This window comes from Lolium perenne, chromosome 7, assembly GCF_019359855.2.
Source record: "Lolium perenne isolate Kyuss_39 chromosome 7, Kyuss_2.0, whole genome shotgun sequence".
Taxonomy (NCBI): Eukaryota; Viridiplantae; Streptophyta; class Magnoliopsida; order Poales; family Poaceae; genus Lolium; species Lolium perenne.
In genome coordinates, this window is record NC_067250.2 from 223,744,032 (window position 1) to 223,771,500 (window position 27,469).

Genomic DNA, 27,469 nt, shown 5'->3' on the forward strand with positions numbered 1-27,469 from the left:
GTCATTGGTAAAACCAATTGACTGACCATTACCGATACGCCAGATCAGGCTAGCCTTAAGCAAATCTCTTCCATTGATTATCCCTTTCTAGGTATACGAGGCACGTTTTGGGCAGCCGACTGACATAAAATCACCCTGTTTAAAATATCTTGCCCTCAAAACCCTTGCACACAGGGATTCGGGGTCCGTGATCATTCTCCAACCCTGTTTGGCGAGGAAAGCTTGGTTAAAACATTCATAATGACGGAAGCCCATGCCTCCCCTCTCTTTACTGTTGCACATACGTTACCATCCTATCCAATGAACCTTCCGCTGACCATCCTTGTCACCCCACCAAAATTTGGAAGAAATTGAACTAGGTTGTTTGCACATCTATTTTAAGAGTTGAAAGCAACTCATTGTATACGCAGGAACTGCATGTAACATCGACTTGACAAGGACACATTTCCCTTCCTTAGGGCATCTCCAACGCGGCGACTCAAATTAAACGCGTTGGCCAGTTCAGATGGATCCGTTTGGGTGGCTGAGCGGACACACGGACAGGCGGACCTGACCGTCGGTCCGTTTGGGTCGCGCACTGCGCCCAACGCGCGGACGCATCCCAAAAGTCAAATATAACAAAAAAAAGAAAAAAAGGAAAACAAAAACAAATTAAATTTAAACTAGAGTTCATTTAAACTTAGCCCAATTTTGGGCAATTTTTACACAAAAGAAAGCCCTATATGGGCTTTAAACTAAAAAAAGGAGGAAACCCTAGTCTAGGGTTTGGGACGCGGTGGCCGCCGGTGCGCCACCCTACTCCCAGTAATACTCGTCGTCGTCGCCATCGATGAGGACGCCCCCCGGCGGAGACGCGCTGTTCCGGTTGGACACGTCGGAGGGCGCCGGGGACTCCGGCCAGGGCGACCACTGCGCCCTTTCCCAGGCGGAGTGCGGGCCCGAAGGGCTCGCCGGCCTGCGCAGGCGTGCCAGCCGCGCCGCCTCCTTCGCAGCCTGCTCCGCCGCGCGGCCTGCGGCTCGCCTCGTCTTGGAGCGCGCGGCTAGGCGCTCCTCCTCCTCCTCCGCCGGCGCGCCATGACGAGGAACGCCCACGCCTTGGCGTCCTCCTTGGCCTTCCTGGCCTTCTCCTCAAGCGCGGAGGCGCGCAACGCCTCGGTGAGGTGCGGCCATTTGGCCAGCTCCTCGAGGTCGTTGACCTCACGGGATGCCGCCAGCGTGGCCTGCAACTCGGGGTCGTCGGCCTCTTCGGGCTTAGGCTGGGCCTGTGGCGCTTGCGCTGGCGCCGCCGCGGGCTCGTCGATGTAGAGGCCGCCGGGGCGGCCAGCCCTCCTAGCAGGCGTGCGCGGCTACGCGCGAGGCGGCTGCGGGCGAGGCCTCGCCGTCGCCGACGTGAAGCACGTGCGCCTGCACGCTTCGTGCTCCACCTCGAACTTGGGACTTGTGTCGCTGTAGGCGGGGTCCTCCCGGAGGTCCGCCGGCAGCTGCGCACGCCGCCGTCGGATCTCCTTGACGAGGGCGCGGCCGGAGCCCGGGATCGGCGACACCGGAACCCGATCTGGACTCAGGTGCCAGCCGTGGGGGAGGTGCATGTCGCCCCACGACATTGGGACGCTGGCCTCCTAGAACATCTGCGCCACCGCTACGGTGATGTAGATCCGGTCTCGAATTGGAGCCGGTCGCGGATTTGGGCCGGGTTTGGGTTGTCCCGAACACCGTGGCCATCCACATTTGCGATGGGTCGCCGCGTTGGAGATGCCCTTAGACATGCCTTGCCTTTTGAAGGACCCCACCAAGTTGTTTTCACTGATCCTGATGTTGATTGTGTGTTTTAGGACTACCTCATAAATTTTTGTCAGTGTTGTAAAATGAACGTGAGAGAGTTCAAACACCGGAAAAGGCTGTGGAAATTCGATTGTCCACGAAATACAGATTACCCCAAGAAAGAAATCGTTCGTCAAGCTGTCAAATCTGACTTAATGGGCCGTCAACTTCGTTTGGGGCTGCATCAGTGTCAGCCCAAGCCCAGCAAAAAGTGAAAAAAGAGTCTTCATTTTGTTAAGACCTCCAAAACCCTAGCCACCTCTTCCCTCTCTGCACTCCCCGCGCGCCACAGCCACCGCCGCCTCACCACCGCGAAGGCCTCCATCTCCCCAGACCGGAGCAGCCGGAGCCCACCATGGCGGGCGGGAAGATCCAGAAGAAGCGGCACGGCGGGGGCGGGGGCGGCGGCGGCGCCCGGCTGCAGGGCGGGATCCCGTTCGAGAAGTCCAAGGGCCAGCACATCCTGCGGAACCCGGCGCTGGTGGACTCCATCATCGCCAAGGCCGGCCTCAAGCCCACCGACACCGTCCTAGAGATCGGGCCCGGCACGGGGAATCTCACCAAGAAGCTGCTCGAGGCCGGCGTCAAGGCCGTCGTCGCCGTCGAGCTCGACCCGCGGATGGTCCTCGAGCTCAATCGCCGGTTCCAGGGGAACCCCCTCGCCTCACGCCTCAAGGTACTAGCTCTCACCCACAGTTTTTGTACTACTCCTGTATTATGCAAATAATTTCGGGGATAAGTTCTGCTGCTGTGTCGGTTTTGTGATGTGCCCGCCCCGCAATTCCTGCCTAGAGATGCCCTGGTTGTGTGCGGTACTGTAGCTATTCTGTCAGGGGAAATTGGGTGTTTGATTTTCTGCAGTGAAGATCTTTTTTGGTGACCTGTATACTGTAATTGGTTCTTAAGTTATGTGGGAATATATTCAATTTAGGCGGCACATGGAGAACTTGGGTTGGTATGTTGTTTGTGTGCATGGAACTGAATTGTTATGTGCTACAAGGGTATAGCTCTGTTTTCTGTAGCAGCGAGATAATCAGTGCTACTTGGTGATTGTTCATGTGAGTTCAGTGTGATAGTTCTATGTATGACCGCCAGTTATCCTAATAAGTTTTGCTTATACACTAACTGACAACTATGCTATCGATGACTGTTACAGTTACTAAGCACTGTTGCTTATCATCATTTGTGATTATACAGAATGCTTCATGGCTGATCACATAGTATAGTATTGGTGTGTCAATAGATCTTTGTAGTTGCAGTGTTAACTGAATATGTTTGTTTATAATGATGAGTATTCTTGTGAATCGTAATGCAGATTATCCAGGGAGATGTGCTTAAATGTGATCTTCCGTACTTTGATATCTGCGTGGCAAACATCCCATACCAGATCTCATCCCCTCTTACATTCAAGCTTCTGTCGCACCGTCCAATCTTTAGGTGTGCCGTGATCATGTTCCAACGTGAGTTTGCCATGAGACTTGTTGCCAAGCCTGGAGACACCCTCTACTGCCGTCTATCAGTGAACGTGCAGCTCTTATCACGCGTGTCACACCTCCTGAAGGTTGGGCGGAATAACTTCAGGCCTCCACCTAAGGTTGATTCTTCAGTTGTGCGTATCGAGCCCAGGAAGCCCCTCCCTCCTGTCAGCTTCAAAGAGTGGGATGGGCTTGTGAGGATCTGCTTTAATCGGAAAAACAAGACCTTGGGCTCTCTTTTCAAGCAGAAGCGTGTTCTTGAGTTGCTAGAGAAGAATTTCAAGACAATGCAGTCCCTCCAGCTCGCCCAAGAATCTGGAATGGCTGAGGAGAAGATGTCACCGGATGATTTCGCGTTGCTTGCGAATATGGTTGAGGACCTGAGCATGGAGACTAGTGATGAGAAGGATGATGATGACATGGAAATGGATGATGGCGATGTGGCAGATGATCGTGCTAGTTTCAAAGAGAAGATTATGGGCATATTGCAGCAGGGTGATTTTGCAGAGAAGAGATCTTCCAAGCTGAGCCAAATTGATTTCCTGTACTTGCTGTCTCTCTTCAACAAAGCGGGCATACATTTCTCATGAGGAGCACTTAGTCAGCCAGCTTGAGATGAATCTTGACAACCCGTGTTTATTTTCTGGTTCATGTGTTATCCTATATAAGTTGTAGGTCCACTATGTGCTATAAGTTGAAATATTTTTGACGTCATTGGTTTTGCCCCAGCTTTAGATAACTTTATAGATTTGAGAAGTTCTACATAAAGAAGTTCAAACATCATCGCATACTTCTGCTTCTAAAATTTATATGGTTTTGTATCGCAATGTTATTATAGATGTATTGTTTGGTTTGCCTGCTACGAATGCCAATCTTAGTTACTGGTATTTTGGTGTCGTTTTTATGATCGAACTGAATCTATCAAACTACTTTTCTTGTCTAGGAATCAAGTGTGGAAGAATTTTTCAAACTACTTTCTTGTCTAGGAATGAGTAAAATACATGGCTAGTACTTAAACTTGTTGGTGGGATTCGATTCGGTAACTGTACTCAAAGAATACGCATTTGGGGTCACTGAATACGCGCATTGGTTTATCTACGGTCACTGGTGGCTGGTACATCGCAGTATTTGACGGCGTGGCAATGTGTTGACCCGTCCCAGCGGTGATTTTTGCGAAAACGACCCCTCAACTAGAAACAGAAGCTTGTCTTTTGCAAATAGAAACGCTCATTCTCTCACGGACTATCTTCATCCTCAATCATCACGCGGCTTGCTGCCGATCAGGACGAGTCCAGGGGCGAGTCCTCGCTGGGGGTACGTGCATCACGGCTGGCCGCTGAACGCGCACTCGACCTCCTCATCTCGGCCAAGGCGCGAAGCAGTACAAGCACCGCAGCTCCGGCGGCGGCCGCGGCGCATGCTTCGGTCTGGGCCAGGGGTTCGCGGCGTCATTGACGTGTGACTAGTGCTGCACCGGTCTAAGCCTCTCAATGGTCGGCGCGCTCCCGTTATTCAGGTTTAGGGACATAGGCGGCCCGGCAGCAGCAGCGCAACCTTGGTGCCTTCCACACGGCGGCCGACAAGTTGCTCCGGGTGCTGAAAACGCGTCCATGGTCGCCACCTGGGGTGCTCACCACGGCACCGCCGACGTGCACATCCTCCCGCCAGACGAAGGCGTCCCTCTTTTTCCATGGGATAGCTCCTCCTCATTCTGCCCGGTGATGGTCCGTCGCGGCAAGGCTGCTCCGTGGCGGTACTGCAGAGCAGCAAAGGTATGATGCAGCCACATCGCGGTTGAGCTCGCTGGACCGAACGGACACCGATGATGGAAACGAAGCGCGCGTAGCGGTGGAGTCGGCAAGGAGACGCAACTACGCATGAGGACGGCTTGGACCATGGTGCTCTGGCGAGGAACGACCAGGCCCAACAACCTGGGGACCACGCGCTCTGGCAAGGAGACGCAACTACGCATGTGGACGGCTCAGACCATGGTGCTCTTGCGGGTCTCGTTGACCTCGCTGTCGTAGTCCTAGATGGCGCACCGGAGAGGCGCGCATATCAGCATATGCCACAACGCGCATCGGGCAGAGACGGCGCACGCCGTTCCACCTTCCGGCCACCGGCGGCGGGCAAGGCGGGTGGTGTTGTGTGACCTGACGGGGACACAGACGCGCACTTCATGCGGAGGCGGACGAGGTGGCTGAGATGGTGCTCCTGCAGCATAGCGGGAGGTGGCCGAGAGTGGCGCCAACGTGGGGAGGAGGAGAGTGTCACTCGACGTTGGGTGTGGAGGCGTGGGCAGCGCCAGCGAGGTAGAAGAAGGGGTCGAATTTGGCGGCGACGACGCTCGCCTCCGTCAGCCGAAAATCTTAAGCGGCTGCTAATCCGGTAGCGCGCCGCCGTTCTTTAGCAGCAAGGCCGGGTGGTGCGCGGGGGTGGAGAGGTGGGCAGCATCGGCGTGAGAGGAGGGCAGTAAGAGTCGCTAGATTTGGGGTGTTTTCTGATAAAACAACACTGCTCTTCCAGAGCCAGTGACGGTATGTGAGCGCACAACACGTCTTTAGTGACCGTAATTTTGTATTCCATGTGTACGGTGACCAATCTGAACCTTGCTGATAAGTTCGATTACTTGCCATGTATTTTACTCTCTAGGAATCACGGTGGTTTGGTATGACACACGGCAAAAGATGGGGGGTCAGGGTTCAACAGTGTGGAAGTCAGACTGCCCAGACTAACGTGTTGAGATTTCAATCCCTACTTCCCTAGTAGACCGCAAACCAGTCCAAGTCTTTCGTCTCACACAGATCTCTCTCTCGCACACTGTATAACTCACGCACTATATTCTGTGACCTGTGTCCATCTCTCTGTAACTCGCACCTTCATAGAGAGAACACATGGACATTGCCCTCTCTGCGGTGACGAGCGAAATAATCAGCCGGTTTGCGTCTTTCCTCATTAGCAAATACAGAGAGCACACATGCCTTACCAAGAAGAAGAGGAACCTGGAATCGCTGCGTCGGCTCCTTCTCAGGGTTCACTGTGTCACACCCCGTTGCCGCCGGTGAGGATCGGGGCGTGAGGTCGATACAAGGTGGCTTGTGATAGCCACCGGACCTGAAGAAGACGGGGATTCAAGGAAGGAATCAGACCAGAGGAGAGGAGCAAGGGAGAAGAGAGACTCAGTTCGTTCTTCAGTTCTGTTCGATCCTCCTTCCTGTGCCGGCTCCTCACTTTTATATACTCCAACGCTTAGTTCCCCAACTCAAGCACAGCTGGCCCAAAGCCCATGATGGCGAAGCCCGGACCAACCCCAGCAGATGGGGAGGTGCTATACACCACCCTGGTCGGTGCGGACCAGGTGCCGCACCCCCCAGGGAGCCTGTTGGGCCGGCCCAGTCACGTTTTTTTGTTTTTTTTCTGTTTTTCTCCTTTTTCTGCTTTTTCATTTATTTCTTTTTTATAAATTTAAAATGCTAAAGTGAAATTTTTTCGGAAAAATAATTTTCTTATAATATGAACTTTCCAAAATCTGAATATTTTTAAATTTGTATATTTTCGAAAAATTGAAAAAAATCGAGTTTTTTTTATTTTTTATGAACAATTTCCGAATTTGAACAATATTTGGATTTGAAATTTTTTTGGATTTGAATATTTTTCGAATTTAAACATTTTTTGGGAATTTGAACAATTTTTTATGTTTGAATATTGTTTTTCAAAATTTAAATATATTTTTAGATTGAACATTTTTCAAAATTTGAACATTTTTAGATTGAACATTTTTTTAATAATTGGATTTTTCCTAAAATTTGAACATTTTTCGAAAATGAATATATTTTAAATTTGAACATTTTTCGATTATGAACATTTTTCGGATACGAACAATTTTTAGCTTTGAACATTTTTCGTTTTGAACACTATTTCAAATTTGAACGTTTTCGAATTTGAACTATTTAAAATTTTAAACTTTTTGAATTTTGAAAATTTTCAATTTTGATCAAAAATAAAAATAAATAGAAAAGAAAAGGAAATAAAAAAAGAAAACAGAAAAGGAAAGAAAAGAAAAAACAGAAAGAGAAACAGAAAACGAAAAAACGTGTAAATGGGCCAGGCCCAGTACCCGACCAGGGTGTGCGGTGCCCGGTAGGCACCGACCTGGTCGGTGTATAGGATTTGCCAGCAGATGGCGTACATGACACACTGCGTCGTCGAGGAGGCCGAGGGGCGATACATCACAAACTCAAGGATGCTGCTGCAGCTCAGGATGCTCATGGAGGCTATGTACCGGGGGTATGATGTCTTGAACACCTATGGTCCCTTAGAACAGATCAGAACACATGTGGAGGTTAGTAGCTCTTATACCATGGCTTTCCCTATCGTCAGACGTTCTGGTAGCAAGGAGGTGCAGACTGCACTGGAAACGTTGGAGGGCGCCACCACAAACATAAACGAATTCATCACCCTCCTAACAGGCTGCGAACGCATGTTCCGCAGCCCGTATAGTTGCTACCTTTATATGGACAACTTCATGTTTGGCCGCCAGGTTGAGAGGCAGCATGTCATGAACATCTTATTGCAGGATAATGATCCCCATAGGGTTCTGACCGTGCTGCCGGTCATCGGTGGTTGCAGAGTAGGCAAGAAAACTTTAGTCTGGAGCGTTTGCTCCGACGAGAGGATCTGTTCCCGCTTCTCTTCCATTATCCATGTCAATGGATGTGAGATTCAAACAATTGACCATGACAGCTTCAGTAATGTCAGGACTTTGGTTACCGTTGAAATTCAGTCAGATGTGGATGACAAGGAATGGTACAAGTTTCACTCACTGCTCCTGACTCGCACGGGTAAAGGAAGCAAGGTTGTGATCATAAGCCGGCTGGAGAAGCTAGCGAGGTTCGGAACCGTAAACCTGGTACGAATCAATACCTTCTCACAAGAGGAATACAGCTACCTTTTCAAGGTCCTCGCGTTCGGTAGTTCTGACCTGGTGCACCATCCGCACCTAGCATTGATAGGGAAGGAGCTAGCAACAATGATGAAGGGGTCACTTGTCCATCTAAACGTGTACTCCAGCATGCTGAGGAACAACCTGAATGTTCCATTCTGGATCCGTGTCCTGAAACTGTACAGAACAATGATGGAGACTAATCTATCCACCTTCGGAGAACACCTGAGAGCTCTTCTTGACAAAGGTAGCACCGTAGACATCACTGAGTTTTCACCCTCATCATCGTCGTCTCGATTTATGCTACTGGTTGGTGGAAAGGACTCCTCCAGATCAGGTGAGCTCCCCAGGATGACATTTGGAGACATAATAGCAGGCTATGTTGTTCTGCCAATGAAGTTTGAGCTCGTGTGGGAGTCAAGGTTACCCCCTTACACCGTTATCTCTGCCACTTGTGTCGCAGAGAAGCATGAGCACTCACCCATACCAAGGAAGAAACGCTGTAGATTAGATACGTCTATGTAGGCCATTTATGTGTCAGGCTGCTTCCTGATATAAAATCCAGTTGAGGGACTCTTCGATTCAATGGGATTTTATCTTATATCGATTTTTGGATGGTTGCCATATGATTTGCAGGACTGCAATTCTTAGGAAAAGTTCCTATGAAATCACTGTACTATGTTTTGGAGGAAAACTTCGATCCACTCCAAGTCTCCAAACTCCTTTTAGAATTCCTATGGTTTTCCCATGTTGTATGAAACACCATTTATTAGTCCTAAGGATTAAGGATAGCATAACACTCCAATCCTGCACTTTTACTATGTCTGTTTTAGAACCCTATGTATCAAATAGGCCTAGAATGCATCACTTCTCGTTAACATAGTGTATATCCCCAATTTCGTCCTCCCAAATATGTAAAGGTGTGCCCTGACACTCTTCTTGTTCCTTTCAGTTCAACAGATCCTCCTTTAACAATCTACAATTCTCTAGATAAAATCAACAAGAAATGCAAAGTATATGGATATTTTTGGAGAAAAAAAAGTGGTGAGGAAATATCCATGAAATAGACTGAGTAATTCGTGGTTGTATAATGGTACAAAAAATTGACGTTCTCTTCCAGCCATCTCAAACATTTGAGAGGCATTGGTTCTTTGCCTACACAAGAACTAATATCATAGATAAGCCTTGCAATGTTTAAAGAACTTCGTCTTTCTCATCACTGGTCTCCGTGCTGATTGACCTAGGCTTTATATTTTGCTTGCTTCCTCTTAGGCTTGCACACCAAATGGAAACACCAAGGGAGCATGACGAGTGAGCGCGGGAAGGGATGAGATTCTTCAGTTGTGCTAGCCCAGTAAGCTTCAAAGAGTGGGATTTTTTTCTTTTGGATAAAAGGAATATATTAATATAAAAAAGATACCAATTACACCCAGCCTCTGCAACAGCGTACCACCCTAATGGCACTACGGATGCACACAACCAAAAAAAGGAAAAGAAAACTAAAAAACAAAAGTCCCGCTACATCATCTCGGGCCTAACAACAGCAATACATCCACCGCCAAGACAACACCTGAAATACACTCTCCAAAAACGACGCCTCCAAGAAGGAAACGGTGCTCTAACACCGTCGTCGCCCGATCAAAGATCTTAGGTTTTCACCCTGAAGATAGTCACCGCTCTCAAAACAATGCCTCCAACAAGGTTATTGCCAGGCACAACCAGTTAAGGCCAGACCTTGGGTTTTCACCCTGAAAGGTAGGACTCTGAACTTCACCTGTGTTGTCGCCCCCACTTTCATACCGTTGTTGTGAAGCCCGGAACACCAAGCAAGTCTCTCAACAGCGCGGAGACTTGAACCTCCCTTAGCTAGTCCTCCCCTCCGGCCTTCATGAAATTCTCTTCTTCCGACTTTCATCATGGATCCATAGTCACTTGATGTCAACACAGAAAAAGAGCTTCGCGCCGCTCCCTCCAGAACCAATTGGTCGGAATAAAAGCATGGGTGCGCACGACCGAATACCACCGATCTAGCAAACTCCAGGCAAAAAGCACTGTTACATTCGTCGGCGGAGCCTTCCGGAACTCAACACACTGGCCAGATCACGAGTCCAGGCCTCCGGTAGGTCTTCCTCTTCACGCAAGAGAGGCCCTAGGACCGCCGCCTTTATCTAGGTCGGACCCCCACGTCGGCGACCATCCCGGGCCGGCCACTCCAACCCCCCACCGGCGACACCGTCGCCGGCTTCCATGCTCCTCCATCACGCCGCCGGAACGCGGTGATAGATCGATAGATCCACCACCACCAATCGCAGGTCGACCCTCTCCGGCGAAGAAGAGGGCCACCTCCACCGTCGTACCCTAGGCTGCTGCCCCGGTGACCTCTTGTCGCGGAAGAAGCCCAAGATCGCCTCCACTCACCGGCGAGAGGCGGGGGAGGAGGGGATGGCGCAAGCCATGGGCCTGGCCGCCGCCCACCACCAGCCCCTGCCGGTGTGCTGCGGTGGAGCGCCAACGGGAGGGGGGTCCGCAGCGCAGAGCCGCCGCCGGCCGATCCGCCGTATATGTCGAGGAGGAGATCACGTCTGCCGTCTCCCACGACGCCGAGGAAGGGCCCCGCCGCCGCCACGCCCCGTGGGTCTTTGCCCCGGCGGCGCTATCAGCGGCGGCGGCGGTTAGGGTTGGGGTGGGGGTCGGGAGAGGAGGGGGTCGGGAGAGGGTCGGGACACTGAACCTAATTTTCAATGCCCTCTCAAAACCATGACTCCCTTTTCAAGCAGAAGGTTGTTCTCGAGTTGCTAGAGAAGAATTTCAAGACAATGCAATCTAGCCAACTTGCTCAAGAATCTGAAATGGGTGAGAAGAAGATGTCACCAGATGATATTGCATTGCTAGCTAATATGGTTGAGGATCTAAGCATGGAAACCAGTGACGAGAAATACAACGATGAAATGGAAATGGAAATAGATGATGGAGATGTGGCAGATGAGCGTGCTAGTTTCAAAGTTGAGCCAAATAGATTTCTTGTACTTACTGTCTCTCTTCGACAAAGCGGGTATTATATTTTTTGTTGAGGGACCGCTCAGTCAGTGAGCTTGAGATGAATCTTGACAAGGCATGCTTGTTTTCTTTTTGGGTCATGTTATGTAAGTCCTATACAAGTAAAAGTCATCCGTCTGCTACTCTTATCTTAAATATTTTTGACACCATTGGGTTTCCCCCAGCCTTACAGAACTCGAATAGATGTACGGAAATATGTATATCCTTACATTAGTACTACCTCTGTCCATAAATATAATAGATGTACTCCGTATTAAATTTGTCAAAATTAAATATATATTGATATTATCTAGTATATAGATATATCTAAATTTAGACATACCGAGGGAGTAGTAGGCTTGGTCTATCGTGACCATGTTGAGGGAGTGAATAATACTTGCTCGGTCTCATAAAACATGTCTTAATTTTGTAAAAAGTTAAATGTATCTAGATGCTAATAGTATCTACATATATCTAAATTTAGAAAAAGTTAAGACAACTTACATGAGTCGGTGGGAGTATCTGTTTTATTCGGCTGATCCAAATGGCAAATCATCGCCTGTATTTTAGCCCTGTTAGATCGGCTTCAATTTAGGATCGAACTGCTATCAACTTTGCCCAGATATCAAGGTCAAAGACACGGCATCAAGCTACAGTATAATACTTTTCTTGCGGTATCAAGGTCGACGTTTGGTATGACACGCGGCCAAAAATGGGCGTAAGGGTCAACAGTGTTGACGTCGAAGTGTTGAGGTGTCTATCCTAGACGATTGGTTCCCAGACTAAAGTGTTGAGGTGTCGATCCATAGTGAATCGCAGACCATTCCAAGTCTTGCATCTCAGATATCATATCATCATGCTCTACTCCGTATGACCGTGTTCACCTCGAAGTAACAGGTAGCAAGAAAAACATGGACATTGCTCTCTCTGCGGTGGCAAGCGAGCTAGCCAGCCGGTTCGTGTCTTTCCTCATCAGCAAGTGCAGAGACCAGGCATGCCTCAACAAGAAGAAGAACCTGGAATCGCTGCGCCGGCTCCTTCTCAGGGTTCATACCGTCGTCGAGGAGGCTGAGGGCCGATACATCACCAGTTCAAGGATGCTGGTGCAGCTCAAGATGCTCACGGAGGCCATGTACCAGGGGTATGATGTCTTGGACACTTATGGTCCCCTAGAACAGATCAGAGCACGAATGGAGGTGAGTGGCTCAGACACCATCAATTTCTCAGCTGTCAGACGTTTTAGTAGCTCAACTGTTAGCAAAGAGGTGCAGACTGCGTTGGAAAAATTGGAGGCTGCCACCGGCAAGATAGCTGAATTTATCGCCCTCCTAACAGGTTGCGAACGCATGTTTCGCAGCCCCTATAGCTGCTATATCTACATAGATAACTTCATGTTTGGGCGCCAAGTCGAGAGGCAGCATGTCATCAACATCTTGATGCAGGACAACTACCCACTCAAGGTTCCCACCGTGCTGCCGATTATCGGTGGTTGCAGAGTAGGCAAGAAAACTCTAGCCTGGAGCGTTTGCTCCGACGAGAGGATCCGCTCCCGCTTCTCTTCCATCATCCATGTCAATGGATGTGATATTCAGAAAATTGACCATGGCAGGTTCAGTAACGTGAGGAGTTTGATTATCGTTGAAGTTCAGTCAGATCTGGATGACAAGGAATGGTACAAGTTTCATTCACTGCTGCTAACTCTGACGGGTGCAGGAAGCAAACTTGTGATCCTGAGCCGTCTTGAGAAGCTAGCGAGGTTCGGAACCGTAAACCTGGTACGAATCAACAGCTTCACACAAGAAGAATACAGCTACCTTTTCAAGGTCCTCTCGTTTGGAAGTTCCGACCCGGTGGACCATCCGCAGCTAGCGTTGATAGGGAAGGAGCTAGCAACAATGATGAAGGGGTCACTTGTCCATCTAAATGTGTACTCCAGCATGCTGAGGAACAACTTAAATGTTCAGTTCTGGATCCGTGTCCTGAAACTGTACAGATCGGTGATGGAGGCTAATCTATCCATCTCTGGGGAACACCCGAGAGCTCTTCTTGACAGAGGTAACACCGTAGACATTACCGCGTTTTCACCGTCATCGTCGTCCTCTCGACTTATGCTACTGGTTGGTGGAAAGCAATCTTCCATGCCTGGTGAGCTCCCCAGGATGACATTTGGAGATATAATAGCAGGCTCTGTTGTTCTGCCGGTGAGGTTTGAGCTGGTGTGGGAGTCAAGGTTACCCCCTTACACCGTTATCTCTGCCACTTGTGTCGCGGAGAAGCCTGAGCACTCGGCCTCACCAAGGAAGAAACGCCGTAGATTAGGCACGTCTATGTAGGCCATTATTGTGTCAGGCCATCTGCCTCTTGATATGAGCTTCGATTGAGAGCCTTTTTGATTCAAAGGAATTTCAAATGATTCTCATCTTTAGGGATTTCCTATGGTAGCCATTTAATTTGCAGAATTGCAGTTCTCAGAAAAAGTTCCTAAGAAATCATCTCTACAATGTTTTGGAGGAATATTTCCATCCCCTCCAACCTCCTTTTAGAATTTCTATGGTTTTCCCATGTTGTACGAAACACCATTTATAGATCCTAAAGGCCGCGCTTGATTCAGTGTTTTTTAGCCAAACCAGCCGCAAGATTAGGATCCGTAACTTCCTAATGAGCGTTTGGTTGGCCCTATTTCTCTCAGCCGTTTTATTTTGCCAGTTTGTTTCATTCACGCGAGCTCCACAAAATCTTACGGAGGTCCGTGTGATACACCCGTTTTGAGCGAGCACAGCGAAACCGAGCCTTAAAAATCCAGCCCCAGCAAAATAATCTGATAAACCGGATTAAGGATGGCATGACACTCCAATCCTACACTTCCTAAGTCTGTTTTTAGATACCTATGTATCAACATAGGCGATTTACACAAAAATAACCCTTTTTTGAAACTATAGCACAAAGTGACCCTCCGGCGAAGCTATTTCACCCATCTAACCCTTTTGTGTGGCGCCCGTGCCTGCGGCGCCACTCTCGTAGCCGACGTGGCGCCCTCGACGCTGAGCTGTGCGCCGATCCGATGTGGCAGGGTGTGTGGCGCCGCTCCCATCGGCGCCACACTGTGAAAATGTGGCGCCGCTCGGAAGGGCGCCACACATCCACTTAAGTGTGGCGCCCGCGCCCGCCCCAGCCCGAGCTCTCCTCTTCTTCTCCTCTTCCCTTGTCTCTGTCTTTGAAGAACCGCCACCGCCGCCCGCCTCACCTCCGTCCCCCCCACCAAATCCACCAAGGATTTTTCTGATCTGGCCGGCCAACTCCTTCCTCATCTATTCCTCAAGGTATTCCCCTTCGATTCCCTCCGATTCATCCACTAGTGTTGGTGGATTTGGATATGAACCCTAGACATGGAAATTTATGTTGGTGGATTTGGATATGAACATAGATATGGAAATTAATGTTGGTGGAATCTACATTGTAGTTTATGTGTTTGAACCAAAGATTTGTTGGAACCCTAGATATGAATGTATGTGTGTATGTATGGAACCTTATGTATGTATGTGGTGAAAGGCAAAATTGGAGCTTAGCAAATGCATTCTATTGTCTTACATATGTCTATTATGTTCCTAGGAATGATATGTCTTACGAAATTCATATGTGTGATGTATTTGGATATGAATTCTCATGTATGTGTGATGTATAGGTGATTCGAAAGTTAGATATATTCTCATGTATGTGTTGCTCATTTTTGTTAGTGGAATGACTCATAATATGGTTGTGTAAACATGTAGGATGGTGTGGCTCCTAGATCAAGAGTATGACAGGGATCACCGGGCTTTTCATATGACGGAGAGGACAACGGATCTTCACCCTTTGAAGATTCGGTACCATGGCACGGTAGATATGCCGTATGACGAGAGGTACACGGAGTTCATCCAGCCCACCGGTCTTCTCCCTTTCATCGCGCTTGTAAGCTGGGGGGGCCGAACATGAACGCCGCGGCACTCACCGCCCTTGTCGACCGGTGGAGGCCGGAGACGCACACCTTCCACTTGAGGGCCGGCGAGATGACCCCTACTCTTCAGGATGTCTCAATGATACTTGGACTTCCTATTGAGGGCGAGCCACTGTGTATGAACACAGCTTCTGATGGGTGGCGCAGACAGATGGAGGACCTTATTGGCATGGCTCCTCCGGCGCCAAAAAATCCAAAGGAGAGAGCTCCCGCCGGCGCACCTTTCGCTTGGATAAGGACTAACTTTGGACAACCTCCGCCGGAAGACGCCAACGAGGACACTATCAAGACATACACCCGAGTGTACTTCTGGTACATGATCTCGAGGACTCTCTTTGCTGACAGTGGTGGGAAGTTGGCCCATTGGTGTTGGCTCAAGGCGCTTACGGTGTTGGAGCGCCGGTGGAGTTGGGGAACAGCGGCACTTGCCTACCTCTACCGACAGGTGATGATTTGTTGTATGTACTGTTCTTCTATAGTACTGTGCCTACCTCTACCTCTAACCAAATGTCTTATGTACGCAGTTGGACGACGCTTGTCGCAGGACTGGGAGCGGCGGTATTGGTGGATGCTTGCTCCTACTTTCCGTATGGAGCTGGGACCGCCTATCAGTTGGGCGGCCCAGGGTACTCACAGAGAGACGATGGCCTCATTACCGGAACAACCTTGATCGGGAGCCGAATTGGGCATTTCTTTGGGACAATGTCTCGGAGATGACGAGCGATCCAAAGATCATGTACAGGCAGTACACTGAGGAGTTGGACACTCTTACCGCTGAGCAGGTAACCGATTGAAACCATCACTCTTTTGCAATCCGAGTTCATAAATTCTGCTAGCATGTTGTAAATTCTGAAATATTTGAATGCTGCAGGTTGAATGGGAGCCATATGGTACCTACTACCATATTGGCGCGGGGATGGCTGACCTCAACCCCAAGTGCCTTGAGGAGGCGCGTTTCTGGCGTATGCGCTGCCCACTCATATGCATGTGGCTTGTTGAGTACCACCAGCCGCACAGAGTGATGAGGCAGTTTGGGCTGTATCAGGAGTGCCCACCTCAGTTGCAAGACACGGACCAGACGCTTCATAGGTAAATTTCTTGAATCATGCGATGGAAGCTTGTTGATTGAAGAGATAGAATCTAACTTCTCGATTCCTGCAGGCTTGATAGGAAGCGGTAGAGGAAGATCACAAATTGGCCTGACCATCATAGAGGCCACGTCACAGCGTTCCAACACTGTTTGGAAGCGGTACAGAATGTTGGCCATGTGGAGATTGTCCCCCACAACTTGGCCGCTTTCAACAACTATCTCCAATGGTTTCATGAAAGCACGCGTATCGAGCTAGTGAAACCCGCGTATGATGACGACATCTTGTACGACCCCATCGAGTTCGATGAGGTTGCGCAAAGCCAGCACGACACCTTTGCTCGCAGAGGAAGATCGACTTCTATTGCTTCCGAGCTGAACTTCGTGGTAATGTATTCTCTCGTTAGCTAGTACATCATCTACATTGGCATGTGATCGCTCAAAATTTGTATAATATGTTTGTCGCAGCGGTCCGAGATCCAAAAAACAGCTGACGAGTGCGAGATTGTTTGGGATCAGAGCCATACAGATGACAAGCCTATCGGACCGATGCGGCATTTCATTAAGGTATGGTCACCAACATTCAATGTGAGCTACTGTGTTCGGGTGCCTTTGTAACCATGACTTCCACGACGCAGAACACTGCACGAAAGATGCGGCGGTTAGCCAACTTGCTAGGTTGCCGCGACACCGAAATTGCGGCTACATCCTCTTCTGAAGATGCGGATGTTTGGACTAATTTGTTACCGCTCGAACATGTGCTTAGTAATTTCAACTATTCTAATCTCATGTGTTTGTGAAGATTCCTGACGACGACACCATCCTGAGTCAAGGCATTGCGAGTCAACGCAAGAAGCAAGCCACACGGTCTGCTTACCAGTTGAAGCCAAGGGGCAACGCTCCAAAACGATACACTCCGGACGATTATGTCAACCGAGGAAAGAAGGTTGTCATTGAGGAGGATGAGAAGCCGCAGCGGAGATCAACTTTGAGGAAGATGAGGAACGACGAGCCGTTATCTTCAGAGGAGGAGGAGCAGCAGGAGCAGGAGCAACAGCCACGACAGCGGACGAAAAGGTTGGCCGTCCGGAAGCAGCCCGCGAGGAGGGGACGTCGCGGAGGATAGATGCATTTGCTAGTGTTGTGAACTCTATCTTCTTAAGTATCGTGTTGTGAACCCTATGTCATTTCGAACCATGTCTCTATTGCTACGTGTTGTTTGAATCTATGTGCTAAGATGTGATCTATGATGCGTGCTATGTGTATGTTCTATGTGTATGAAATTGCTATTGTTGTGTTGAAAACTGTTTAATTAAGGCAAGAGTTTTCATGTTTTTAACACAAGTCAACGTGTGGCGCCCCTCAGGCCGGCGCCACACATCACAGTGTGGCGCCCATGGTATCGGCGCCACACGATGCAACTTATATGTCGAAAACATCCAGGGGCTCCGAAAGTTTAGTCCTTAGCCGTTTTGGCGAGGCTGTTTGTGTGGCGCCCGTGGCACTGGCGCCACACCTCACTGTGTGGCGCCAGTGGCATCGGCGCCACACAAACAGCCTCGCCAAAACGGCTAAGTCCCAGACGCTTTGTCTTACAATATGTTTTTGGGCAATTACAAGTGCATGTGTGGCGCCAATGGGAGCGGCGCCACACACCCTGCCACGTCGGATCGGCGCACAGCTCAGCGTCGAGGGCGCCATGTCGGCTACGAGAGTGGCGCCGCAGGCACGGGCGTCACACTACCATGTGTGGTGCCGATGTGAGGGGCGCCACACAAAAGGGTTAGTGGGTGAAATAGTTTCGCCGGAGGGTCACTTTGTGCTATAGTTTCAGAAAAGAGTTATTTTTGTGTAAATCCCCATCAACATAGGCTTAGAATGTATCACTTTTCCTTAACATAGTGTATACAACTATACATCCCCTAGTTCGTCCTCCTGGATATGTAACGGTATGCTCTTTTTTTGGGCGTGGTATGCTCTTACACTCTTCTTTGTTCATTTCACTTCAACAGATTCCATTTTTAACAATCTCTTCATTTACGTCAGAGTCTTCCGTGTTTGCTCCTCCTATAGCGGTCATGGCATCTTCTCTCCAGCGACGGTGTGAGGTCATCTAGTTTTAGGTCTTGGGCTTGGTCATGGTTGTTCTCGGACCTTGAGTGGGTTTGCCCTTTTGGCGAGAGTGGGCGTGGCCATGTGGTGTTGATGTTGTTGTATGGTTTTGGTCCGGCTTTTCCGCTAATTAACTGGACGCTTTCTTCTTAACTAACGGATAAGACAAAGCTTTTGCCTTCGTTTAAAAAAAACTAACAATCTGCAATTCTCTTGATAAAATCAGCAAGAAATATAAAGTAGATGGATCTTTTTAGAGAGATAAAAAAGTGGCGAGGATATATCCGTGAAATAGACTTCCCGTTTGTATAAAGGTACAAAAAATGACGTTCTTTTCCAACCATCTCAAATATTTGAGAGGCATTGGTGCTTTGCCTACACAAGAACTGGTATCATAGATAAGCCTTGTTATGCTTAAAGAACTTCGTCTTTCTGGTCACTGGTCTCCATGTTGATTGACCTAGGCTTTCTATCTAGCTTGCTTCCTCTTAGGCTTGGATTCTTTATTGGCACACCAAATGGAAAGACCAAGGGAGCACGGCGAGAAGCATTGCCATGCTTAAAGAACTTCGTATTTCTTGTCACTGGTCTCCATGTTGATTGACCTAGGCTTTCTATTTAGCTTGCTTCCACTTAGCTTGGCTTCTTTATTGGCACACCAAATGGAAAAGAGAGCACGGCGACTGAGCGCGGGAAGGGAAAAGATTCTTCAGTTGTGCCAGTCCAATAAGCATCAAATAGTGGGATGGACTTGTGAGGATATTTGTTTTAATTGGAGAGAAAAAACATGAGCTCCCTTTTCAAGCAGAAGCGTGTTCTTCAGTTGCTAGAGAAGAATTTCAGGACAATCCAATCTCTCCAACTTGCTCAAGATTCAGAAATGGATGAGACGAAGATTTTTCCGTGGTGAAGATACTAATTACGCACATCCTCTGCAATAACGCAGCGCCGCAATAGCAATATAGATGCACACGGCTAAAACAACCTTTTTTATGACAAGTTTCAAACTAGTAAAGTATATCCCTAGGATAACGAAAAAGAAAAGTGGTCTAAGGGAACTCGCAAGGAAAGTTCCAACCAATCGTTTGCTTATGTTTGAGCGAGTTTTCACCACATTCACTTTCCATATTCCCTTTCTTTAGTTCAGACGCTATGCCACCTCGGGGAAAATCCAAATTTCTATCAATGATTCTCACCCAACTCTGGAATGACTCTCCCCTCTCTCCCGTAACATATCTAAGAGCACCTCCACCCGTCTCCCCGATTAGGACTCCGGCATGCGTTTTTTTCATCCGGACAGCGTTATTCGGCCCAACAGCACCCTCGGTTCCTCGTTTTCCCCCGGAATAGGCCCTTAATCCATCTGGAGAGCCCATGCCATCCCCGCCCCCAGGGTGCGCTCGGGGACTTTGGACGAGAGAAAAGCGGGGACGGGCCCGCTCTATTGGCGAGAGAACACGTGAACCCCACCACTTTCTCGTCGCAAATCCCCCTCCCCTCTCGTTGCTCTGTCGCCGTCGGCACCACCTCTCGCCAATCCGCCGTCCCTCCACCCAGCAGCCTATATTTCGCTGTATGTCGTGTCGTCTGCCTATATTCCGTCGTCGGGCAACTCCTCGTGTCGCGCCTCGTCGACACGCCCAACAAGTGTTCGTCCATTTTCCTGGCCAAACATGGACTCCGACGACGACAAGGAGCAGATGTTCGCCGAGCTTTTTGAAGAAGAGATGGCAGCCGCCGCCCAAGACCGCCCAAGACGAGGAGCACATGTTGATCCTAGCTTGCATGTACGGCTTGTACGCGGAGAAGGCCATTGGTCGCCGTGGTGGGTCGGCACCAGGTCGCCGGAAGTGCAAGCCGAGGCAGCGAATGGAGGGCTACTGCATGCTCTACGCCGACTACTTCGCCGACAGTCCATTGCACGGTGAGATTGTTTTTAGGCGTCGTTTCAGGATGAGCCGAAAGCTCTTCCTGAGAATTGTGTATGCCCTTCGAGAGTACGACTCCTATTTCAGATGCAAGTTGGATTGCACCGGCATGGCAGTGGTTCCTCTGAACGAACAAGCTGCACCATATGACAGAGAGAGTCCTCTTGCACAACCTAATCACCAGGTGCCGGCATCGTGAGCTGCGTTCATCGCTATGCGTCAGGAGATTCGAGACTTCACAATGCATCAGCAGCCTGCAAGATGATCTGGTGGAGCACATATGGAGGCTTCGAGGCAACACCAACTAGTTTCCATTTGATTTGTTTGAAAACTTGTCAAATTATTTGCTTGTTTTGTTAAACTGGAACATTTATTTGCAAAAATAAGCCAAATATTGGTAAAATTTGTCAAATTCGCCGAACTGTGAATTTATTTGTGAAACTAAGATAAAAACGCCGATCTCCGAGCATCTACCTGGAGAGACGGCTGGAAGTTCGGTGCTCCTCACGCCAAAATTTCATCCAGTCCGACCCTATTGACCGTCGGATTTGGCCGTGGGAAGCGCCAACGGCTGGAGGTGCTCTAAGACCTCTAATCTGTCAACCGCACCTTAATAGCTGGATGATGCAGAAGGGACAACATCAGAGGATCGATTGAATAACCAAATCTCCCGCCCCCGCTACTGTTCGAAAACCAACAAACTCACTTGCTCATCTGAAGCATCACTTTCCACAAATAGTACCCAACGTATGTCCTAGCCCCCGTTTGGAAGGATATTGTCGTTGGCTTTACCACCTTCCGCTCCATCTCCAAAGTCACTATTGGCAATGGCCTCTCCACCTCCTTTTGGTTTGACCTATGGCTTGGGGATGCACCTCTCTCCGAGCGCTACCCTGCTCTCTACTCTCACTCTGTCAGACCTCATGCTTATGTGTCCTTCTTCTTCCGCTCCGGCTTCCAGGATAACTTAGGGCCGTGCTTGTTCGGGGCTGCCTCGGCTGACCTCCTTTCGTTGACTACTGAGCTCAGCTCTGTGGGCTTGCAACACGACATTCCTGACCAACGTGTGGAAGGCCTCAATGTTAATATGCTCTCAAACAAATGTTTCTATGTCAATTCTTTTAGGCATCTGCAAGAGATCGGTCGGTAGACAGGGTCTAAAGAAGCGTGCCCCCCTGAAGTGCAAGATCTTCTGCTGACTAGCTCGGCGCTACCGATTCCCCACCAACGAAAGTCGCTTCCGGCACTGGCTTTCTACTTCTGCCTCCTACCTCTCCTGCGCTCGGGATGAAGACACTGACCACCTGCTCATCCAGTGCCCCAGGGCCCAGGAAGTTTGGACCTTCTTCTTCCCGCAAGACCTCTCTTCCTCCCCCACAAGCTTCGAGGACATGTGGACTCGCCGCCGCTGCTCCTATGAAGGCTCCACGGTGGCCACTGTTGTGGCTTGGAGCATTTGGAAGAGGAGAAACGCCCTCGTCTTCTATTCCCTGGACGAAGATGTCTTCTATTCCCTGGACGAAGATCTCCCGACAGTGGTTCGCCAATGTATTGATGATATTCGGCTTTGGGCCTTTAGATGTTCTTCTCTGTCCTCTAAAACTTTGTACTGGAACCTGGTGCTCGTTTTGAGCTTTGATTTATGTGATGATCAGGCCGGCCTATGCCCGCCGTAGTCCCGGTCAAAAAGGTAATGAAGCAGCAGCAGTTCATCTGCGACTGTGCGCATCTATTGCACAACTCTGTGAGAATCATTTTTTACTGGCCTAAACATTACTACTATTTTTCTCCATACCAGGTAATTACGCATTTCGAGAAAAAAGTTAGCTACATATTTAGTCAACAAAATATAAAATATATGTCACAAAAATTATATCATTGGATTCATATTCAAAAGAAGTTTCCAATAGTATAATTTTTATGATATATATTTTATTGATCAAATTAGTAGTTAAAGTTTTTTCTCAAAATACGTAATTGCCCTGTAAGAGTATATGCACATCCTTCAGTTTATAGGCTAAATCATTTATTGTTTGTTAACTCAAAAACTTTTGTGCCGATATATATGCAGCATCGTCTATTTAGCTTTCCAGGTTCCACGTTTTCAAATTAGCATCATCATTGCAACGCTTCAGTATTTATAGACATTAAGCAATAAAGGGTTATTTCATTAAGGGAGACTATATACATGATATACTTGCTTCATATAACCACTGCGCTCATAATACTAAGCAATTATGTTTTGACAATACTTATATACAATGCAACCTAATTTTCTAAAAAGAATCATTGTATGGCTCCTACGTATAATATAACCTAATTTTATATGGCATATTGTGTTTCAAATAAAATATACTACCTCCGATTCATATTAAATGCCACTAGTATGGATGTACCTAGAACTAAAATATGTCTAGATATCTATATTAGTGGCAACTAATATGGATCGGAGAAGGTATTATAATTTAAAAACATAATCTAAATTTATAAATTAAATGAAAATAAATAAAAATGAAGTATGAAAGAGCATATTAAGTATAATAAGATAATATAAACTAAAGATTAGGACAAAATGAGCGAACTGAGGCTAGGGTCTAGCAGACTTTGTGGCAAAAAAAATTATAAAGGTGATTTTCGACCAAATTTTTTTCCTGTCCTGTTGAAATTTGCAAACCACGGGCATATTTTCTAATCTTGTAGTACAGACCATGCAAGGACTGGTCTTCATGTGGATTAAAATAATTCACATCCCGGTAACAAACTGAGGAGCACAATCATCGCAAAATACTACTCAGCTGCTGCTGATTCAGCACATTTACAGGTCTACAAGAGTCTTTTACAAAACATACTGTTTTTCCATTTCTTTGGTACCAAATATGCAGCAGAAGATCCGCCAAAAGCACCACATGGTACCGATCTCCAGAAGATAATGAAACTACTTAGCACGTGGCATTTATGTAGTTGAAGAGGTGAATCTTATTTGGAAACCAAGAAAATAGTCACGCAAGTACTAGTAGATAGGAAAGACATTCAAGTGTAACAGTCACTTCAACGAAACTAGCCTTTTCCCATTCCTTTGGGAACAAATATGCAGCGAAAGACCCACCAAAAGCACCACACGGTATCAACCTGATCTCCTGAAGATAATAAAATTACTTAGCACATAGGATTTAGGTAGGCAAATAGGTGAACAGTTGTGCAATCAAATGCAAACTACTGATACAGTAAAGTGAAACGTCAAACCAATACTAGATATAAAGTGAAACATTCACGGCGACAAACAGCAGCACATGGCTATGAAGATAGGAAAAACAGAGGAAAGATAGCTTTTAGTTTTCTTTTGTGATACACCGAGAAGTCCAGCAACACATAAGGTAAATCGCGCTTCCTAGAGAGAAAAAAAAAGTCGATTGCAGAAATTCCTGCTTAACACTTGTTAGGTTCATCCACCATACAAGCCAACTCTTAATGCGAGATATGCCCTTGACTGAGAGCAACTTATCCTATTGAACAAGGATAAGAACAATGCATGAACTTCTCTAAGAAACACGTCACGAACTGAGACAGCTATTTTAGTGGAAAACTTATTTGCAATAGGATGTAGAGGGCGTCAAAACCCATATAGGTCACTCACACTTCCTAAAAAAGCCGATTGCAGAAGTTCTCTTCAACACTTATTAGGTTCCTCCACCAAACAAGCCACTTCTTGGTGTTAATGCAAGATGAATGGCTTTGACTGAGAGCAACCTATACCAGTCAGACATTCACAAAAATGTTACTTCTGCTGAACAGGGATTGGAACAGTACATTAATTCCTCCAAGGGATATCTAACACAGATATTTTAATACTGACAAGCTGAGAAGGCTATTTTAATGTAAAACTTATTGGCAAAAGCAAGTGCTGTATACTAGTAACTTATGTGAAATTCATTCTCGGCGCCCATTTATCACATCATCCATTATATGACCAACTAACGTGGATGCAGATGTGCTAATTCCAGTCAACCATTATGGTTAAATGGATAGCAAAAGGCAGAGGCTTAAATTAACAGAAGAAGGGCCGCTAGCACCTGATATGACACAGTTTTCATATAATTTTTTTACAAATGGCAGGAAAGTGGCATCAGTTTTAGCAAAGTGTGAGACAAAAAACAAGCATCATTCTTCCTATCCGTGTATGGCAGTTCCATTGATACTAGTACTAGTTAAATGGCACTTGATCAAGACAAACTGAGATTCTGTGTGCATATTGCCAACCAAGAACGAAACTAAGAGCAAGCTGCCAAATAGCAGACATGGTTAGCAATGAGCCCCATGGAAAAAAGCAGATACTGAGAGTACACAAGTCTGAACTTCAAACAAAACAAGTTATTCACATATAATATGAAAATAACAGAATCACATTCCAGTTTGATCAGCTGTGAGTCACATCAAAGCTAAGTAAAATGCAGGCTTGGTAGTATTGAACGAGGTGAGTTTTGTATTACAGACCAAGCCTGCTACAGACACTCCACTAAATAGTTAGAGACAAGAACAAGACACTATAGTGCAAACTAAGACCACATCAAATAAGTAGCAATAGTGTTACTTTCAAACCCACACGACATAAAATTGGTGTCATTAGTTTTGTATTAGAAATAATACTTACTCATGATTGGCGTTTAGTATCAGATAAACCGGTGGACTCGAGGCTTTCCACATATGGTACTGCAACTCCCCGGGCCATGGTGTGGTGAGTGGTTACACTGTCATCGCCGAGGAGGTCCTCCACATCTCCGGTCACAGGTCTGTATACATGAAGTCTGTGGGCCTCCAAATTTTCTTTCCACACACTATGAGGATCCGATCTGAGCAGTATGCCGCTACCATCATCAACACTGCCAAGCGGGATGACCTCCTGGGAGCGTATCAACTGAGTGTCTGCCAGCGGTGCCATGTCCAGGGCAATGCGGCAATGGAGATCCCAAGTCCCCGCCCGGTGGTCCCTTAGCACCCAGATGTCATATGAGTGCTTGTATTTATCGGTGTTGTTGAAGACACAGAGGCATCCGTCGAGCTCGGTTATCCGACAGGGGAACATATCCATGGGCGGTGGCGGCAAGATCTCGAACACCTCATCACTGATCGAGAAGGATATAATGATCATCTGGGAGTTAAACTTCCTGTGCGGTTGGCCTGTCCAGTAAAGGTGCCCTTGCGCAAAGACACTTTGGTCAGTGCAGATACTTCTTGCAAAGCCCGGCGGCAGCGCCCTGTCAGCTGCACCGAAAGGTGGCCGCCAATGTCCCGAAGAGGAGTTGAGTACATAGACCTCACACGCCGGAGGGAGCAGCCCACGGCAGTAGAGGCGCACCACCTTGTGCTTCTGGATGCTTGCGTCATAGCCAATCCCCAAGACGTCGTGGTTATGCGGGAACAGGCCGAAGGCCTCCTTTCCCCTGGGGAGAGTGGTCATCTGGCCGGTGGACGGGTTGCAGACGTAGTAGTCCGGATTGCAGCTCGAGTCGCCGTGGAAGCAGACGTCCACGAGCCCGGTTGACTTGAGGACGACGAGACCGCGGCACTGGGTGGTAACGGAAACCGCGCCGCGGAGGCGCTCCTCGCGACGGAGAACGACCATGGGGCGGCCGGGCGACCAGCCGTGCATCGTGGTGTCGGTGTCCGTGCCCAACTCCGGGAGGATGAAGAGCCTGGGAGATCCACGGCGGTTGGCGAGTAGGAGGTGGCGGTCTACGAAGGACCGGGAGGAGAGCGTGGCGGCCCAGGCGCGGGAGAGGCAGCGGCAGCGCTGCGCCGACTTGGCCGGCATCCGCGCGAAGATGTCCTCGATGAGCTCGTCCGGGAGGGAGGATGAGGCCGATTCCTCCGCGTCCTGCTTGCACGGAGGATCCATGGTTGCGGCGCCGGAGGAGGAGGCGGATACCGGTGGCCGGACGGGGGAGGCCAGTTGGTGGAGGGGACGGGAGAGAGTGTGGCGGCGCGGCGGTGGCCTGGTCTGTTTCGACGCTGCGAGGAAGATCAGATGCGAGGCCAATTGGTGGGCTTCTTGGGCCTGCATCAAATTGTCGGGCCGAACAGAATTGAACTAAGAAGTATAGCGGGTGCCCCTATCGGATCATTCGAAGTCGTCGTCGTCCTCCTCCTCCGCCTCATCCTCCGCCTCCGCTTCGTCGTCGTCCTCATCCTCCTCCATTTGCGCCGCCAATGCATTGGCCTCCGCTGCCAACGCATCCGCCCGCGCCCCTAGGCCGCCTCTGTTGCCGCCAGCGCCGACTCCCGCTTCTGACGTTCCTCCGCCGCCTACCGCTGCTGACGCTCCACCGCCTCCCGCCAACGCTGCTCAATCGCCTCCATCCGTTTATGGTGCTGGAGATGCCGCTCCATGTGCAAGAGATGCCGCTCTGCATGCCACCGCTCGACCATCTCCTCCGTCTGGCGCCGCCGCACCTCTTCCGCTGTGGCGGCGTCGAACACCGCGATGGTGTCCATCAGCGCCGCCTCCTCCCACGCCTCGTTCTTCGCAGCTTCCGACTTGATGTCGAACTGCGGTGCTTCAGGTGGTGGAGGTGGTGGTGGAGAGAACTGGCCGGCGCCGGGGCGGTTCATCATTGCGTAGTGGTGTTTATGCGACGAGGGTTGTGCTTGCGGCGGAGAAAGGGGTGCCAGCGGTTGTGGTGACTGACATTGAGCTGGGGGGCTTTTATAGACGCCGGTGTCGCCATAAGAGGCGGGAAGATAGCGCGGGAAGAGGCTAGAAGCGGCGGCAACGCGTGGAGGATGCGCAACACCGACGAGACGTCTCATCTGCCCCTCCGTCGCCATTAAGGCAAAGCTGTGACGCTTCGTTCGTGTGTCATTGCGCGCCAATAACTTCCGTCGCGAGGTAGGCGACTGTTAGGTTTAAACTTGAATGTGTCGCTAACGCGTCGAGCTCGCGTCTCCTGGCCTTGCGTTTTGTTGTGTCCGGCGTGCCCGGAGCGTCCCCTGTGTAGCGGGGACGGGCTCGGGGTGTTGGACACCGTATTGGGCCACGCCGGACGGAAAGGGCCTTTGGGGGGCGCGGCTGGGAACGAT

General features: G+C 48.9%; 5 protein-coding genes across 7 annotated transcripts; 4 read left to right on the forward strand and 1 right to left on the reverse strand.

The window, feature by feature from the left end:
• Window positions 1-2,068: 2,068 nt before the first annotated feature.
• On the forward strand, window positions 2,069-4,183 carry LOC127313700 (ribosomal RNA small subunit methyltransferase). Its single transcript, XM_051344176.2, has 2 exons — window positions 2,069-2,497; window positions 3,137-4,183. The coding sequence occupies exons 1-2, from the start codon at window positions 2,177-2,179 to the stop codon at window positions 3,884-3,886; spliced, it is 1,071 nt and encodes a 356-aa protein (XP_051200136.1). The 5' UTR covers window positions 2,069-2,176; the 3' UTR covers window positions 3,887-4,183.
• A 1,776-nt stretch (window positions 4,184-5,959) lies between these two features.
• LOC127312038 (disease resistance protein RGA2) lies at window positions 5,960-9,209 on the forward strand. The gene is made up of 2 exons (XM_051342518.2): window positions 5,960-6,337; window positions 7,477-9,209. Exons 1-2 carry the CDS (start codon window positions 6,191-6,193, stop codon window positions 8,761-8,763), a joined length of 1,434 nt encoding a protein of 477 aa, XP_051198478.1. The 5' UTR covers window positions 5,960-6,190; the 3' UTR covers window positions 8,764-9,209.
• Window positions 9,210-12,069: 2,860 nt separating this feature from the next.
• On the forward strand, window positions 12,070-13,763 carry LOC127313701 (putative disease resistance protein RGA3). Its single transcript, XM_051344177.2, has one exon. The coding sequence runs from the start codon at window positions 12,186-12,188 to the stop codon at window positions 13,605-13,607; it is 1,422 nt and encodes a 473-aa protein (XP_051200137.1). The 5' UTR covers window positions 12,070-12,185; the 3' UTR covers window positions 13,608-13,763.
• Window positions 13,764-13,889: 126 nt separating this feature from the next.
• On the forward strand, window positions 13,890-17,598 carry LOC127313702 (serine/threonine-protein phosphatase 7 long form homolog). 2 transcript variants are annotated; one of them, XM_051344178.1, is made up of 6 exons: window positions 13,890-15,713; window positions 15,793-16,050; window positions 16,140-16,357; window positions 16,430-16,742; window positions 16,824-16,922; window positions 16,994-17,598. In XM_051344178.1, exons 1-4 carry the CDS (start codon window positions 15,243-15,245, stop codon window positions 16,446-16,448), a joined length of 966 nt encoding a protein of 321 aa, XP_051200138.1. In that variant the 5' UTR covers window positions 13,890-15,242; the 3' UTR covers window positions 16,449-16,742; window positions 16,824-16,922; window positions 16,994-17,598. The 2 variants fall into 2 exon arrangements, with proteins under 2 accessions (XP_051200138.1, XP_051200139.1); XM_051344179.1 differs by having other exon boundaries at window positions 17,158-17,598.
• Window positions 17,599-23,157: 5,559 nt separating this feature from the next.
• LOC127313703 (putative F-box protein At2g02030) lies at window positions 23,158-26,456 on the reverse strand. Of its 2 annotated transcripts, none has more exons than XM_051344180.2 (2): window positions 25,044-26,456; window positions 23,158-23,532 (listed from the first exon to the last, which is right to left on the reverse strand). In XM_051344180.2, the coding sequence occupies exon 1, from the start codon at window positions 26,451-26,453 to the stop codon at window positions 25,044-25,046; it is 1,410 nt and encodes a 469-aa protein (XP_051200140.1). In that variant the 5' UTR covers window positions 26,454-26,456; the 3' UTR covers window positions 23,158-23,532. The 2 variants fall into 2 exon arrangements, with proteins under 2 accessions (XP_051200140.1, XP_051200141.1); XM_051344181.2 differs by lacking the exon at window positions 23,158-23,532 and adding an exon at window positions 23,556-24,142.
• Window positions 26,457-27,469: the final 1,013 nt, after the last annotated feature.

Coding starts and splice junctions, on each gene's coding strand:
- LOC127313700 (XM_051344176.2), top strand. CDS start 2,177: ATGGCGGGCGGGAAGATCCAGAAGAAGCGGCACGGCGGGGGCGGGGGC. Junction 2,498..3,136: donor CCCTCGCCTCACGCCTCAAG/GTACTAGCTCTC, acceptor ATCGTAATGCAG/ATTATCCAGGGAGATGTGCT.
- LOC127312038 (XM_051342518.2), top strand. CDS start 6,191: ATGGACATTGCCCTCTCTGCGGTGACGAGCGAAATAATCAGCCGGTTT. Junction 6,338..7,476: donor TCCTTCTCAGGGTTCACTGT/GTCACACCCCGT, acceptor ATTTGCCAGCAG/ATGGCGTACATGACACACTG.
- LOC127313701 (XM_051344177.2), top strand. CDS start 12,186: ATGGACATTGCTCTCTCTGCGGTGGCAAGCGAGCTAGCCAGCCGGTTC.
- LOC127313702 (XM_051344178.1), top strand. CDS start 15,243: ATGAACGCCGCGGCACTCACCGCCCTTGTCGACCGGTGGAGGCCGGAG. Junction 15,714..15,792: donor TTGCCTACCTCTACCGACAG/GTGATGATTTGT, acceptor TTATGTACGCAG/TTGGACGACGCTTGTCGCAG. Junction 16,051..16,139: donor ACACTCTTACCGCTGAGCAG/GTAACCGATTGA, acceptor TGAATGCTGCAG/GTTGAATGGGAGCCATATGG.
- LOC127313703 (XM_051344180.2), bottom strand. CDS start 26,453: ATGCAGGCCCAAGAAGCCCACCAATTGGCCTCGCATCTGATCTTCCTC.